A 16,492-nucleotide genomic window follows, 5' to 3' on the forward strand; every position below is an offset into this window, starting at 1 on the left:
CATTTCTTTCAAATATGTAAAGAAAAGGAATTATTACGTTGCTTTTTTTTCTATAGACAGTTTTTAAAAATGGCCGATGTAAGATTACTTATACAAGAAGAAGGTCGTGCAGCTAGAAATTTAATAGCTTTTAATGTACCAGTTGGAACAATTAACACTGAGAAAGTTACTAAAAAACCACCCAGTGTGCCACGAGTATCACAATCAAGCACAACTAAAAGATCTATGAAACCAACAACTAGAGTACGATCAGCTTCAACTGGTCGAGATAAAAAATCTGGTAAGGCAAAATTATGCTAGAAAAATATGTTCTCTCAATTTTAAATTAAATTTATAAGAATAATACACTTAATATTTACTGTAATAGATTAAACAATTTTTAACAGAAATCAAATATACTTTTTGAAAATAAGATATGATTGTATACTTCCGTTAGGCTCTTTGTTAAGTATTAATATATATGTTAGTGTTAAGTATTAAGTGTTAATATATACAATTTTTTTCTTTGTATTAGAATTACAGGCACGATATTGGGCTTTTTTATTTGGTAACTTGCAAAGAGCGGTTGATGGTATTTATCAAACCTGTGAGGAAGATGAAAATATTTCAGAATGCAAAGAAGTAATACTGGTTTTAGAAAATTATACAAGGGATTTCCATAATTTGATTGAATGGTTTAAAGTCAAATGGGCTTATGAAAGTTCACCACCCCCTCTGAGACGTACTCCATTAGCTTGGGAAGTTAGGAAAACTTCTCCCTGTCGCATTTGGAATTCAACAATGATTCCAAAATCTACTAGCCCTTTACAAAGAATGAGTCCCACGGAATCTATTTGTAGAAGTCCGGTAGATCAAATTATTGCAGAAAATAAGTCTATTATTGTAGACAATAAAATAAGTCATGTGAAAGGAGAGACTGCATACAAATTGATAAAAGATAATAAAAGTAATGTTGCAAAAAATAACTCAATAAGTGTAAATGAGAAATGTAAAAATTCAGTAGACAAGGGAACAAGTCAATCATTGATTAAAGACAAGTTAACTTCAATAAAAGTAAATAAAGCTTTTGTAAAACATGTAGTATCTGGAAAAATAAGTGGTACCATTCTAGCAGATCAAAAAACAAGTGAAGCTTCACCTCGCGATGTAAAAAATAAATTGGATACTAAAAGTATTACAAAACCAGTTAGAAATGGATTGCATAATAGTACCAATAAAATAGCAGATTCTAATGTAATAATAGAGAAAAATGAACAAGCAGTCCCTAATGACAAAAGTATGCAATTAATTACTTTTGTGCCAACAGAAAAAGAACTTCCTCAATCTACTGGTATAGATAATAAATTAAATGTTCAAAATAATTTTCACGTGAAACCATTGAGTCCTAGAAATGATATAGGACTAGGAAGAAATGAAATTAATGCTAAAGTAAAAAAACAAAGTTCGGGAAAAAATATTAAAACCATTGGTATAGAAAATATAACAACTGAAACTAAATTAATAGAATCCAATAATATAGCAAAAGAAAACAGCAGTACTATTGTAATAAATAAGAACATACAAAGCATTGCAAAAGTTTCAAATAAAGTTAATCAAAAATTAAAAATTCAATCAAGTCTGAGTGATAGTGTGAATAATAAAATTGTAACAAAAACTGTGTCTGATACATTAACCAATAATATAGGTAAGGGATTAGTTAATACCAATAAACCAGCATATTCAACAGTATCACAAATGAAAGTTGCTAGAACAAAACAACCAAATCTCTCTGAAACTCCAAAATTTTTTCGGAGTAAAACGACATTAAGTAATAAAAATATATCAACTTCTAATAAAATAAGACCAGGAACATCTGTAATCGTTAGACAACGATTTCAATCATTTGACAATAAGGTATTTCGTTTTATTTTTTATCTTATTACCACATATAATTTTCAATTAGTTTAACTTAAATTGTATCAAAATGTATTTATACATGTTTCAATAAGTAATTTAGAATATTTATGATTTTTTATTAGATTTCGGAACAAAGTTCATTAAAGAGAGATCAAAATAAAGATATAAATGGTTCAGTAGAAGTGTTGACAAAACAAACAGTTGTTGTAAAAACAAAAGAAGAAAATGATGGTTGGCAAACAGTTCGCAGTCGTTGCAGAAGAGGCAGTACTCATAATTTAAATATGTCTACAAGATTTCATAAACCAAGCACTGCAACTTCATTACCAGCTTTGTCTATTGAATGTTCATCAGAAAAAAATAAAAAGAAATGTTCGACTCCGGATGGAAATGGTAAACAGAAAAAGAAGTGTATTGTAGAAAAGGAAGGAAAAAATATATGTAATGAGGTAGAAAAAGTGAAAGGAGAATCAGTTGCAACTCTTACAATTAAAGATAAGGTAGAAGAGGTTTTCAAGAATACAGTTAATTTGAACGAAATAAATTCCACATCAATGATTGCCGCGATTTTTAAAAGTGATGCGGAATTACTTGAAAAACGTATACAACAATTTATGGCTGCTCAAGCAGAAAGAGAGAGAATAATTTTGGAGGAGGAAAGAAAGACTGAAGAAGCAGATTCTCAGTTATCACAACAGTTGTCTGATGAAGAAGCATCTTTACATAGACAAATTTTAGAATTAGAATGCACAGAAACTGATATTGATACAGAAACAGATGAAACAGATGGTGAGATGGTACTTGAAATAGAAGATGAGCAAGGAACATCTTCTAATATTGTGCCTGATGACATCAGTTTAGAAGATAGGTATGTACTATATTCATTGTATTTCTTTTTCCTTTTGCTGTATTCTGAATACAATGTAAATTTTTACAGGTATGAAAACATGTTAGATGGAATGTCTTGGGCTGAGTGTATGGACACCCTTGCTCAATTACACGCATTAGTAGCTCGTCACCCTGGAAGAGCTTTAGAATTGCATCAAAAGCTCTCGTCACCATCGCGAAAAAGATCGTTACCTGAGACATTACGAAGATACCAAACAAAACAAGCTTGTGCGCAACATAAGCGTCAAAAGCTCTTAATGGAAAAGTCGCAAAGATTGCGCGAATTATTAAACAAAGTGAAAGATGTTAAAAGTGCGAAAAATCAGTTGATAGAGGATAAGAGAATCAGAATGGAAATGAAATTAAAAAGAGCAGAAGAAAATAGAACGCAGCATTTGTTAGAAGTAGTAAGAAAAGCTCACGATGAAGATTCGAAATTGAAAGAAATTGCATTTATTAATGAGCTTGAAGCGCAGAACAAGCGGCACGATTTTATGGCATTATGTCAAGAACAAGAAGAAAGATTACAAGTATTTTGCATAAATTAATGTTTTCAATTAAAGAATTACAGGCATATGTGTAACAATATGATTTCTAGGGAATTCAAGAGGAACGTCAACGTCGTCAAGAAGAGAAAGCAGCTAAAGAAGCAGCAGCCGAAGAACGCAGACGAGCTTTAGAAGCAGAAAGGCAATTACGTATTCAAAAAATGAAACAAGCTCGTCGCGAACGCGAAGAAAGAGTCGGCAAAATGCAGTTAGAAAGGGAAAAGGAACGCCAGGTAATAAAGTTATATTGAATTATTGATAGCCTAAAATTACACATTTGATAACATGTAGTGAGAAAAGTGAACGATATAAAAGAATGAACTTCATGTACGTCAAATGTAAATGATAAGTGTTTAGAATAGACTCTGAATGATTGTTTTATACTCCAAATAATTTGCTCATTCTCTGTGATATTGCAATAATGATATTGATTGAATGGTAATCAATGCTGAAATTGTAGGAACTTGCACGAGAGAAAGCTAGAGATCGAGAAGAACGTTTATCGGCCCTTCATGCAGCTCAGTTAGCAAATCAAGAAGAATTGCAGAAGAAAATAGCCCAAAAGCAGCAAGAATCAGCTAGGAGACACGTTGAAAATATCGAGCACATTCGACAAAGGGCAGTCGAATCTTCTATTTTGAGGTCGGAAGAAGTCCCACCAACTCTGAAGTCGTACCCTGCCCAAAAACAGTGCTCTTTGTGTGGGACAGTTGTAAGTTTTAATTCATTAAATTTAATTATACTTAATAGTTTTGTTAATAGTCTATTTTTATTAATATCTCTGGTCTTTATATTGTTTATAGATACTCAATGAAGTCTATCTGTTAAGTCATTTAAAAGGAAAGACGCATATTGAAGCAGTGCGAAATTCACACGATGGGCGAGAACCATCTCGAGACGAGTTACAGCGTTTCAATATATCACAAATTCGCGATTTATCAGTTTCAGTTATTGAAAATAACAATTCGAATGAAATTAAGGCTACAAAAGAAAAGCAGAAAGCTTTTAAACGTCGTTGTAGGAAAATAAAGCAGCGAATGATTTTACGCGGTAAAGAGTGGGAAGATAATCATAAGATAGACGTAAACCAATCCACAGAGTCGTCTAATAAGGCAAAGTTCCGTCGAAATTTAAAAGAACTGGATCGGTTGTACTACAATCACTCGAAAACTGCTTGGTCAAGTGTGGCCATTGCTGCTTTGGAACGTTGTCTGGGTGAAATTACAAGAGCTTTTTCAAAATCGGTAAGATATTAGTGATCTCGTTACTTGACAAATGATATTTTTCACAAAAATAATTGAGGCAGTGCAAATATAGTTTGTGGTAAATGTTGAAGAAATAAAATTAATTATTAATGAATAATTAAGGAAGCAATTTATATAGTTAATAATTGTTTATTTTTTTTTTTATACTGTTTCAGTGTCCATTAGATCAAAATGCATTTCGATTTTTGAATGGATTCGATGTTTTAACAAATTTACTACATCTGGGTTTGCAATTGCAGAACACATCCTATAATCTCCCAAATAAGTAAGTGTAAAATTTGGTGTTTCTGTAATTTTATATATTTGTTAAACAATATATTAAACAATAGTTAAATATAATTACGATTTTACTCTTTTTTCCATTGCTTAGTTAAAAGTTCTATTTCCATATATTCAATTTTTTTTTATTATTTTACTATATATTTTGTACAATGTGTAACAACAACGTTCATGTCTTATTATTATGATTTAAATGGGATTCATTTTGTATGTTTTAGGAGCATCGTTTCGGTGTGCCGTGTGTATAAGTTTAGTGTCAATGGGAATGATACTAATGTTGAAGCAGTTTTATCAAGCAACAAAATTCTAGTTATCTTGGATCTCCTTCTTCAACATTTAGAGGTATGTCAGGTATTATTATGGAACAATTTTCATTTGCTTCTTTTGAGGTAATTCTTTAGAATTTTAATATGTAGGAATTTATTTATACGGCTTAATTCATTTTTTAAAAAAGTATTTGCATATTCATTTTTCTTCTAACATCTTTATGCAAAAAATCGATATATAAATATGAATTATTTTACTTAATATAATACAGATGATGTGTTTCTGTAGAATTCTGAATGTGTCATGAGCAGTATTCATTGACCATTCTATCATGGTTAATGACCACTTTTATTTTTATTTAGTAGTATATATTGCTATTATAAAAAATAAAACCAAAAATAAATAGCGCAATAAGCATAGTTTAATTTTTCAATTAATTAAACATATTGATCATTTGAGTTTTGGTTCTCTTCAATTATATTGAATTCATTATATTGAATTTTCTTAGATAAATGTATATAAGTATACAGTAGCGTTTATTTATTTATGAACAAGTTGCATTTTGATTTCTAAACTTTGTAAGTGTTCTGAACAAGTTTGCAAAATTGTCTTAACTACGTTTTTACAAAACTCGAACCTCCTTCTATTACTTAACAATGAAGTTTTTATTTATGCTAAGAATTTAAGTAATTTAAGAATACTTTACGTTAATGAGTGGTTTTTGATATAGACATTTACTTATGTAGATGTGAGAAATTTATTAATATTTTTTACAGTTCTTACATTACAGTTGAAATTTTTAATCCTTTGTTGCTAAATCTTTTTGCTGTAAAACAGCATTACATCTTTGTGACATGGAATCAATTAATTTTATACACTTATTTACATGTATTGATTTTCATGCTTCTTGGGCAATTCTTTTTTATTATTGAAGATTTCATTTTTGTATGTACTTTTCCACATTGATTTACATCTCAATGAGAATTAGGTCAGGAGATTGTGTCGGCCATTTGAACATATATTAATATTCTTTTCAAATAGAAATATTTTAACAATAGCTGCATGCTTTGGGTCGTTATCTGTTTGGTACATTCAATCATTTGGCATACAAGTTTCTGTATATGGTGGTAGTATCTCATCTGATAGCGTTTAATATGCTGCCCAGTTTCACAACAAACCGTGGTAGATATTTCTAGATCCTTAGAAATCTCTTTGTAGGTTTTTCAATTTTTGCAAAGCAATTTTATCAGACAATGACCTTCCGGTGTAATTTTCGTTACACTACTTATTGTGATACACTTACGCTACATTTTCGACTTTTAAATCAATGAAAGTGGTTTACAACGTTGATATTTCGACTTAGGCTGTTACTACCACTATGTACATTAATAATTGTCCATTCAACTTAATGAAGTAAACATAAATCTCCTTGAATTCTTGGAACGAAGAAAATTTTATCGACAGTTCATAACGGAAGAAATATTTTTGCAAGTTTTCTAAGAAGATTGAAGGGAATTAAAGTATGACACGTACGTGAGTAAATAACTGCCATTGTATGCAAGGTGTTATCAGATAGGTAGCACCATCGAGCAGTCGAGAAAAAGCAATAAAATTTTTCCATTCGAAGCTTCGTTTACGAAAAAAAAGCGAGTTTGAAAATTACAGCACGACCATTTTCGTTTGCACTTTCGTATTCGTTGTTCTCCATAATATTTACGTTCTGTCTTCAACCGTGGCTACCAGCTACTCTTATTGTCAGTACGTTCACATTGGTGGAATTGCAACAGTCTCCAACCAAAGAAAAATCATTCTCAAGCACCCCACGTGAAGAAAGTTCACACGAGATGGATCATGAAAATATTAGTCGATGTAAGGAAGAAGTAATTAATTTTTGAGAATATTACAAATGTTCACAAACGTACAACACACCAGTCACTTTATGGTATTATCCCTTTAATTTCAAAACAGTTTGAAGAATCTAATGTCACCGCTCAATAAAGTTAGCACTTTTCTGAATTAGCACATTTGTAGAAATAAAACAAATATAAGAAATATTTAAGTGTATTACAGGTAGTGTATAAGAGTTTTCAGGTAGTTGTATTTTCCACTGTAGTTTCGATCATGCGACGACAAGTTTTGACAGCCAAGTATTAATTAACAATAGGCGTCCATAATATAGACAGTTATATTTTTACAAATGTTAGCAGCCAAAAATTCACGTTCCGCGTTTCAAGCTGATTTTATTGTACCGACGCTAACTTTTATTGAAAGGATCAAATCAAAAATTTTAAATACACGTATTTTCCATATTGGTTTATAGTTTACATTGGCAAATTTATAACTATGCGAAACAATGAATTGTACACAAAAAAAAAAAATGATAAAAAATGAATATTCTTTAACATATTACTTAAACAAATTGGTATTCTGCAAAACGATTTGGGAGTTTAAATTTATTATTCAAAGGCACGAAATTTTTGTTTAAACAACTTTTTTATAGGTCTCGTCATTTTCGAAATATCGAGGGAAATGTTTTTCGCGCTCAATTTTGAGGGCTGATTTCATCCCCTGCATATGGATAACAGTAGATAAAAAAAAAAAAATACTTGTCAACTGTTTTTCAAAGAACTATATCATACGTAAATTTCATTAAAATCGACGATTTACATTTAAGTGATGTCCCTTTATTACCCGATAATGAAAAAGATATATTATCTACAAATTTTCAAGCTGGGCGGCTAGATATTATGTAATAATAACAAATGTATTATTTACACACTTCCAAATTCGATTTCCTCGTAAACGGACCCTTAAACGAAAAAATGTTGTTCCTTTTTTCAACTTATTTTCGCACCTGCCTGATGGTACCACTCATCCGATAACACCTTGTATAACTGCAAGAACTAATGTAAATAATTTTTCATAATATATTCTTCAAGTGTTATACAAAATTCTGGTAATTATAGGGAACACGATCGACAGCTCTGATTTCGATAAAATTGGAAAATGTTACCAGAGTCAATAAACTAAATAATTTTTCCTTATACGTATTACTACTGGACAGCTTTAATTTCAGAAATTTTTGCATAAAATTGTCGCAAACGTTATTTTGAATTTTGCTTATATGTACGAACTGTTGTTTCTACAGTGTATTAATAAAAATGTGGAACCCTTTTAGAGGATGGATTCTAGAGATTAAAGAAACCACGTCGGTCGGTGGTTGTTTTCTATTTGTACAAACGCAACGCAGCGGCTGAGTGTAACAAGCATGGTGTCACGCGAAAAAAAACTAGGCTAACTCAAACGTAATCGCAAGATTAACACGCTCCTTGTTAATTCTGATAATACCATGTACTCAAGTTCGAGCTACGTAATATTTTCAGTAACAATATTTGAATAAATTTCAATTATTTCCGTACGTGTGTTTTTCTCGTTTAAAATTGTGTGCATTGGTGTATGTGTAATGTATATATTTGTATGTATGTGTAAAATATGTACATGTATCTTCGATTAGGTTTGAGTTACGTTAGTTTTTATTTTGTTACCTGCCACACTTGCTGCACTCACAATCAGTCACCGTGGCATAATGTATATATATGCACGTTAGAAATGTTTACTAGTACTAATTAAGTATGTGGGAGTACCTTATTTTTCTTTCCAAATCCACTCCAAATAGAAACTCCAAATTGGAAATTTACTTTCCAAACTCCAAATAGAAAGAGGTAAATAACAATGCGCAAAGACTAATAAAGAATTAACATTGACAAGTAACTATGACGTACACAGCCAAGTGTATGCATACGGGAAAAATATTCAAAATCGATTTCGTTCGAAAGAAAATCTTCCATGAAAAAATATTATTCCACATTTTCGACAAAAATACCCGACTATTCGATCGTTGCTCGAATATTTTGTGAATTCGTTCGTATCAAGAATCTGTACGTTCATAGTATTTATCTAGTTCGATACGGACTATAAATCAAGTGTATCAATTTTCCTACAAATATGGGAATGTTTTCTTATCTGAATAATAATATTCAAATACTCGAATATTCGAAGTTGGTTGCATTGTAACGTCAATGAAATATTTACCTATCAAATCGTCCGACTAGTCTCAGACCTAGTGCAAACACTTTTCCGATTCTTCGATCACGCGCGAGCGTCAACGAACCGAAAATTTGTGCAGAAACGATAGACGAGCGGATTCTCGTTCCCTGCGATCCTTTTTCGAGCTGATTTCGAGGTTGGTAAATAAACGAAAGCAAAGACCGTCATGCCTGTCCTGTCTGACTTGTCAAAATAAGGATTAAGAGTCTTAGGGCTGGCTTCAGCTTGCGTCTTCTGCTTCAGAGTCGGCTCGGTTCGAGTATTTAATTCTTTCTCCGAACACGAGTCGGTAAGCTGCATCCCAGAATCCATTGAAGAATTTCGGCAGCAAATGCCAAGATGCGCGTGTCGAATGGCGAGTCTTGTGTATATTGTTCCGTAAGATTTGGATTTCTATATTATATTCGGTTTGGAAAGTCATTTCGTTTTCCAAAATGGAGATTATATCGTTTAATATACGTTTATACACTCTGAAAAAATCGTGTTTCATTTTCACCAAAAAAAAAAGAACGAAACGACTTTTCGAACAATTTAATCATTTTCTCTGTGCTACGTAAGCTGTGAACAATCGTTTGAAGGTACAAAGGTGAAAGTTATCAGATCGGAGTATAATCTATACGGTATGGAGCGAAATTGAACGCACCTACGACATTTGAACAAAAATAATTTTGTGTTCAATATTTGCATCCAGAATGCAAAAAAAGAAATTACTTAGTACAGTCTATAATCTTCTGCTTGTTGAAAACAAATTCAACATTCGCGTGATATCATTATTATTTTGCTTCGTGCAATTTTTGTCCGTGTAGTCATTTTACAACAGATTTTGTACAATGATGTTTACAAAGCCCAGAAATAACTTGGTAGTAAATCACGGTCGATGCTGTGACCAGTAGTGCAATAGTTGTTAATTGATCGCTGTTCGCGTAATAGTTGTTAATTTATCGATGTATCGTTGTAAAGTGATTGTCTAAAGATGTAAAGAATAATATCATTTGCCAATTAAAATCGAGTTTATCAACGCGAATAATTGCTGGAGTTTTATGTAAAATGCGGGAAAAATACTGTAATGAAATCCCTGAATCTTTCGGAGACCGTTGAAAATTATTGTCTTGTCAGGAGAAGAGAATATTGACAAGGTACATTACTGCAAAAATTGCAATGGCTGCGAAGCTATCGGAAAGCAATGTTGGAAAAGAATATTAGCGAATGGACAGCTCGAAGAGCATTAAAAGACGTCAATTTTACAGCAATTGGAAAATAAAACCTGCTCTATGAAAAAAGAATGTCAAAGCCCGTCTAAGTTTTGCAAGAAAATATTTAAGCTGGAATATCGAGCAATGGGAAAAAGTAATTTTTTCCGATGAATCTAAAATTAATCGAATTTCATCGGATTGATGTTTTTAATGTTGGAAGAACTTCATTCACTGCGTCATGTGAAGCAAACAATTAATGTAGTACAGTGTACGTTCGCTACATTGAATAGAAAGGACGTTTTGGAAAAAGCTTGACCGAAAACAATGAAAAGTATACCGGTACCACAATGCGTGTTGTATTCCAATGTGTTACTACGATTCTGAACCGTGTCAAACCATAGAGTGGCCAGTTCAAAGCCCAGAAATAAACCTGATTAAAAATGCCTGGGTATACTTAAAAATGAAGTTGGAAAATAAATATAGTGCTCAACGATTCGTGGAAAAGAGTACGGGAACAGTGGTACTCTATTACACCGGAGTATCGCGGAAATGTATTATTAACACTAGGTTTACAGGACACGTCATTTTGACGCATTTCTATCGATGAGGAAAATTACAAATACCGTTTACATTTTTCTTCGGTCACTTGTACCGACTTTTATCCAATTAACGAGACAAATATGTATTGAAATTCATTTTCTTCAAAGCTTTCTAATTTTATAATTCTCTATACGGTATACCTATTTCTTCTCGATACGCGCCAATTTAACACAAGAAATATCCGTAAACTTAGTGTTAAGTATGCCTGGATATATTCAAACAATTGACAAGATTGAAGGTTTACGGATAAAGCATAAAGAGTACCAAAGTGTGTGATGTTTACTGAAAATTGGTTGCAATGCAAAACCGACTGCACGAAAAAAAAGATCACACGAAGCGAAATAACAATAACGATATCGCAAACGTTAAATTTGTTTTGAAAAGCCGGAAGATAATACTGGACAATATTAAGTATTTTGTTTCTTTTGTATTTTAGATGAAAATATCGAAAAAAAAATGATTTTTGTTAAAACGTTGCGTACGCGTGTTCCGCGTTGCTCCTTACTGTAAATCTAGAAACAACAAGATTCTTTTCTTATTCGAAAGTTTGTAAAATCTCGCCGTTAAGTTTTGCCTTGAAGTTGTTTCTCTTGCTGAGAAAACGTACCGTCGAGCCTGTGTTTCTTCAACGACAAGATCCACATTTCTCCACGGTGGCGATTTTATCTAGGAAAATCGGACAATTTTAAATTTAATTTTGAATTTAACTTGTTAAAGTTTGAAAAATATATATAAAAGCAGCGAATGCAGGACGTATAATTATTCGCCCGATAATAATTTCTTATGAACATCGAACAATGTTCACACCGATGGTACGATTCTCCAGATCAATGGAATTATCTCGTTGGTCGCGAAGGTCGTCTTCCGTGTTACGTTTTCTCTCTTCCGAGCGAGAGCACATCGTTTTCTTCGTTACTTGCCGATCTTCGCGCGGCAAACATTGCTTTACGTTGTTTTTCACTCCTCTCGCCGCCACCATTTTCCTTACCATTTTCCTTACCATTTTCCTTACCGTCTCGACGAACTTCCGCTCTTCGTGTTCAATCATTCTCGAACACGGAGTATTGTCGTCGCGTTAACGTGTCCGAACAATCCCCGACACGTACGAAGTCAATCGTTTCGCTCAATGATCCGCCGTAATCGGTCGGCGAATTCAGCGACGTGATTTTCGAATCGATTTTTCACAGTTCATAGATACGGCACTGGCGCGTTCCCTCTCCCTGTTCCTCCCCCGGGAATCTCCCTCCCCAAATGCATTAGCGGCGAGAGAGCTTTTAGTGACGTCACCCGCGGGCGAGCGAGCGAGCGAGCGAGCGGGCGACCGGGCAGGAGAGCGCGCGCTCGCGCTCGCGCGAGCACGAGCGAGCGCTCGTGGAATCGGGTTATACGGCGAAAGGAGCGTGTGTTCCATGCAGAATGTGCGTGGGTACTTCTGTCGCCGCTTCCATCAAGCTCCGTTTCGAGGACCCGGCCTAATCTTTTGTCTCGTCCTCCTATCGGCGCTTTCTCAACGACCTCTTTGCAGGTTCCAGGAAATCGGCTGTTCCTCATATTTTATCGCTAAGCGAGATTCCTCCACCTGGAGGAGGCTCTCGGCTGTCCACGATGCGGGTTGAAATTATTTCAAATAGAAAATAAATGTAACGATACAAGTTCTTTTGGTATCCTTGGTGTAATAGGTGACATCGCATTTGACTTTAACTTATGGAGGAAATGTTTATGATTGTAACGAGAACTGGTAATACAAATGATAAACGAATGTTAGAAATTAATGGTAAAAAAGAGGTAAAATAAGAAATGCTCGTGTAAGAGAGAGATCATGGTAGAAGTAGTCGAATTTAAGCGATTCGATTTAGCTCTTGCGAAACTTTCACTCCTTGGAAGATTCTTGTCTTCTTTAGAAACAATTCGTCGACTTCGTTCAACGTTTGAAGAAACCTTGCACGAGAAATGTACGAAGTACTTTGAAGTTTCGATTACACGGTAGAACATGTTTGTTCGTTTCGTCGGTTTTAGGGAAATTATATGTAAAGAAGTCGACGTGTGAAATATCTTTTTTCGATTCTACCGATTCTACGGAAAGATCGATTTTGGGGTATTCTTGGTGTAACAGGATAGGTGACATCGCATTTGATTTGACGTATGGAAGAAATGTTTATGATTGTAACGGGAACTGGAAATACCGATGATAAACGAATGTTAGAAATTAACGATAAAAGGGTAAAATAAAAAATGCTCGTGTAAGAGAGTAGAAGTAGTCGAATGTTAGAAAATGTATAAAAGAGGTTTGTGGTTTCGATTTTTTATAGGAATTGGAATTGGTTTTCATTGGCGATGCGATGGATTAAAATGTTTATTTGAACGTTTACGTAAAAGTGTAGAAAAATTGAATCTTGAGAGTTCGTTTATTTTTTAACGAGACAACGATTCCAGATACGGGGTACGCTGTTCAAAGGGTAACAAAATGGTTATTATATTTTAATGTTATTGCAATATAATTTCTCAACGGTATTGTTAAGATGTACTCAAGACTTACGTACATACGAAATCATATCCTCGAATGAATCTGTGTCTGGATAATCGTACGAATATTTTACCTTATTTTTCACGAATTCGCCATTTCGTTGGAAAGCAGATTTCGTAAGAGAATTCGTGTAAAATTGAATATTCGAATATTCTGAAACACCGACGTCCAAGTGTTCTCTAGCATGGTCGTCGGGATCGATAAAAAATGTTTCGTGAAAATACGATTCGCTTCTTTATTATACAGTATAGGAGGAATCAGAATTTGGACCATTGCACAAAGGAATCGATTGTCCCGTAGGGTCCGCGAATGCTTTTCAATCTCGTCCGTCGGCTAAACAAATTTACAGTTTCCCGTAAATCGTTCGAGATCGCTGATCCGCCCTTGCCATTTTGTCCCTTTTACTCCGTTTTTTTCGGCGATGCATTATACTTCTTTTCACGGCATAGACAAATTCGACGACTCGGTATTAGCTCGATCGCTCGTAAAAACGAGGAAAGTCAATCATCGTATTCGGTTCACGTATAAATATCTTGTGGTACGATTTTGTAGGATTTTATTTATCCTTGTACACATCGTGTCGAAAATTCGTATAATTGAATTTGAAGTGATACCAATATTGGCGAGAAATTTTCACGATTCTTCGTTATAAAAAACATTCGTCGAAGAATTTCATTCGAGAAGAGCTTGATCGCTCGTAAAAACGAGGAAAGTCAATCATCGTATTCGGTTCACGTATAAATATCTTGTGGTACGATTTTGTAGGATTTCATTTATCCTTGTACACATCGTGTCAAAAATTCGTATAATTGAATTTGAAGTGATACCAATATTGGCGAGAAATTTTCACGATTCTTCGTTATAAAAAACATTCGTCGAAGAATTTCATTCGAGAAGAGCTTGATCGCTCGTAAAAACGAGGAAAGTCAATCATCGTATTCGGTTCACGTATAAACGTCTTGTGGTACGATTTTGTAGTATTTTATTTATCCTTGTACACATCGTGTCAAAAATTCGTATAATTGAATTTGAAGTGATACCAATATTGGCGAGAAATTTTCACGATTCTTCGTTATAAAAAACATTCGTCGAAGAATTTCATTCGAGAAGAAAATTTGTCTCCAATACCTGAAAAATGATCTTTCCGTAGAATCGAAGAATGACTCTTTTCACACGCTTCGCACAGTCGACTTCTTTGCATATAATTTGCCTAAAATCGACGAAACGAACAAACATGTTCTATCGTGTAATCGAAACTTCAAAGTAATTCGCACATTTCTCGGGCAAGGTTTCTTCAAACGTTGAACGAAGTCGACGAATTGTTGTCGAAGAAGACAAGAATCTTCCGAGGAGTGAAAGTTTCGCATTAAGAGCTAAATCGAATCGAACGAGCAACGAATTTTGTAGCTGCGTTAACGGGTTCGTAGGATTCTGTTGGTCGACAATTTTTGTCCTAAAACTGAGCCGAATACGGAGAAACACGAGTTGTTAAGTGTTCCTCGAAGGACCTATCGAAGTCGGGACGTTTAGGGGTCCCATATTCTCCAGGATTCTTATCGGGACCTTCTGACTCGTTACCTCTAATTTAGCATTTTAAATGTCGTCCATATGCGCCCTTGATCGTCCAGTCCGGTAAGCCCGATATCAATGACTCAATGACTCAGGAATTCGTCTTTCCCAGCATTCGTTCGTCGTTGACGACATTACAATTTCGGAAGAGTCGGCTTTGCGATGGTCTGACGAACCTTTTAGAAAAGCGATATCGGGTTCTGAAAGGAACAGGTAGTAAGACTGTTTAACTCGAAAAGGATAATCTTTAGTTAACGAGTATGTGGAAAATGTCATTGTAATTAATTTCTCCTTTTTTTTTACAGCTTTTCTCTTTAAAATTTCGTTCCTTTTAAGAAGTTTTGATAGAATCAGATGTGTATCGTTTAGTAGATATTTCACAGAAATTGAACAAATTTCGTATCAATAAAGGTCGATGAATAAAATTAAATTATAACGATTTACTCTATTGGATGGTACAATTTTTGTTTCTTTTTTTTTTTAATTTTGTTTACACTCAAGATCTTCGGGTTAAAAATGTTCCGCAAGTGTAGAACAAATGTTTTTCATTCTATAATGGAATACAATGAGAAGATTACTAAATACGGGAACGTCAAGTTGCATCTATCGTAATAGTTTTAATAATAAAAAGAATGTATTATAAGAACCCGATGAGTCGAAAAAGATGAGAAATGCACTAGAATGCATTGAACAATTATTTATCGAAGAAATTGGAAAAATTAGAAAATATTTTTGTTCGTAGACTTTGGCGAAACTGGACGACCATGTCCAGGTGCAAGAAGTATCCGGTAGTTCGACCGGAAACGGAATCGTCGCTAATAGCGTCATGCAATTGCTCTGCAGTTTAATCCCAGAGGAGCCGTTTGAAAAATCGGCATTGCAGACACGGGTCCAAGATATTGCTGGGTGAGTTTCTAAAGTGCATGATGCATATCCCGATCTTTTCGCGTTACGAGACTTTACAAATTCAATGTCTACATTTAGTATCCATCATACTTTACACACCGATGTTATTTCCTTTCTCAGAGTAACATGCTATTTAATCTAGCAGCGCATAAATACATTTTTCCAAATTATCGGGTTATTTCACGATTTGTTATGTATTTCCGTTCAAGAAAATTATATTAGGTTGTTCGGAAAGTCATTTCGTTTTTTTTTTTTTTTTGTTTGGTTAAAATGAAACACGATTTTTTTAGAGTGTACGAACGTTTTATTGAATTATACATTCTCCATTTTGTAAAACGAAATCACTTTTCGAATAACCCAATATTTGAGGGGACCCTGTAGATATAAATAGACGAAAACTATTCATCGTTCAAAGAGTTATTTTCTTACGTGATCTTTGTTTGTCACGTG

General features: G+C 33.9%; 1 protein-coding gene across 4 annotated transcripts in view; it reads left to right on the forward strand.

Moving 5' to 3' along the window:
- Window positions 1-16,492, forward strand: part of Ssp3 (short spindle 3) — a 62,849-nt gene that overhangs the window by 6,614 nt on the left and 39,743 nt on the right. For 3 of the 4 annotated variants that reach the window (XR_012991327.1, XM_076306000.1, XM_076305999.1), the window contains exons 2-10: window positions 57-280; window positions 515-1,893; window positions 2,019-3,314; window positions 3,383-3,565; window positions 3,793-4,044; window positions 4,136-4,576; window positions 4,753-4,862; window positions 5,095-5,218; window positions 15,879-16,042. Coding sequence is in view for 3 of the 4 variants with exons in the window: in XM_076306000.1 (XP_076162115.1) it covers window positions 70-280; window positions 515-1,893; window positions 2,019-3,314; window positions 3,383-3,565; window positions 3,793-4,044; window positions 4,136-4,576; window positions 4,753-4,862; window positions 5,095-5,218; window positions 15,879-16,042 (4,160 nt within the window). In the remaining variant the exon portion in view is untranslated. The remainder of the gene's footprint in view (window positions 1-56; window positions 281-514; window positions 1,894-2,018; window positions 3,315-3,382; window positions 3,566-3,792; window positions 4,045-4,135; window positions 4,577-4,752; window positions 4,863-5,094; window positions 5,219-15,878; window positions 16,043-16,492) is intronic. The other variant, XM_076306001.1, reaches the window with a different exon arrangement.

This window comes from Ptiloglossa arizonensis, chromosome 3 (genome assembly GCF_051014685.1).
Source record: "Ptiloglossa arizonensis isolate GNS036 chromosome 3, iyPtiAriz1_principal, whole genome shotgun sequence".
In the NCBI taxonomy this organism is placed as follows: domain Eukaryota; kingdom Metazoa; phylum Arthropoda; class Insecta; order Hymenoptera; family Colletidae; genus Ptiloglossa; species Ptiloglossa arizonensis.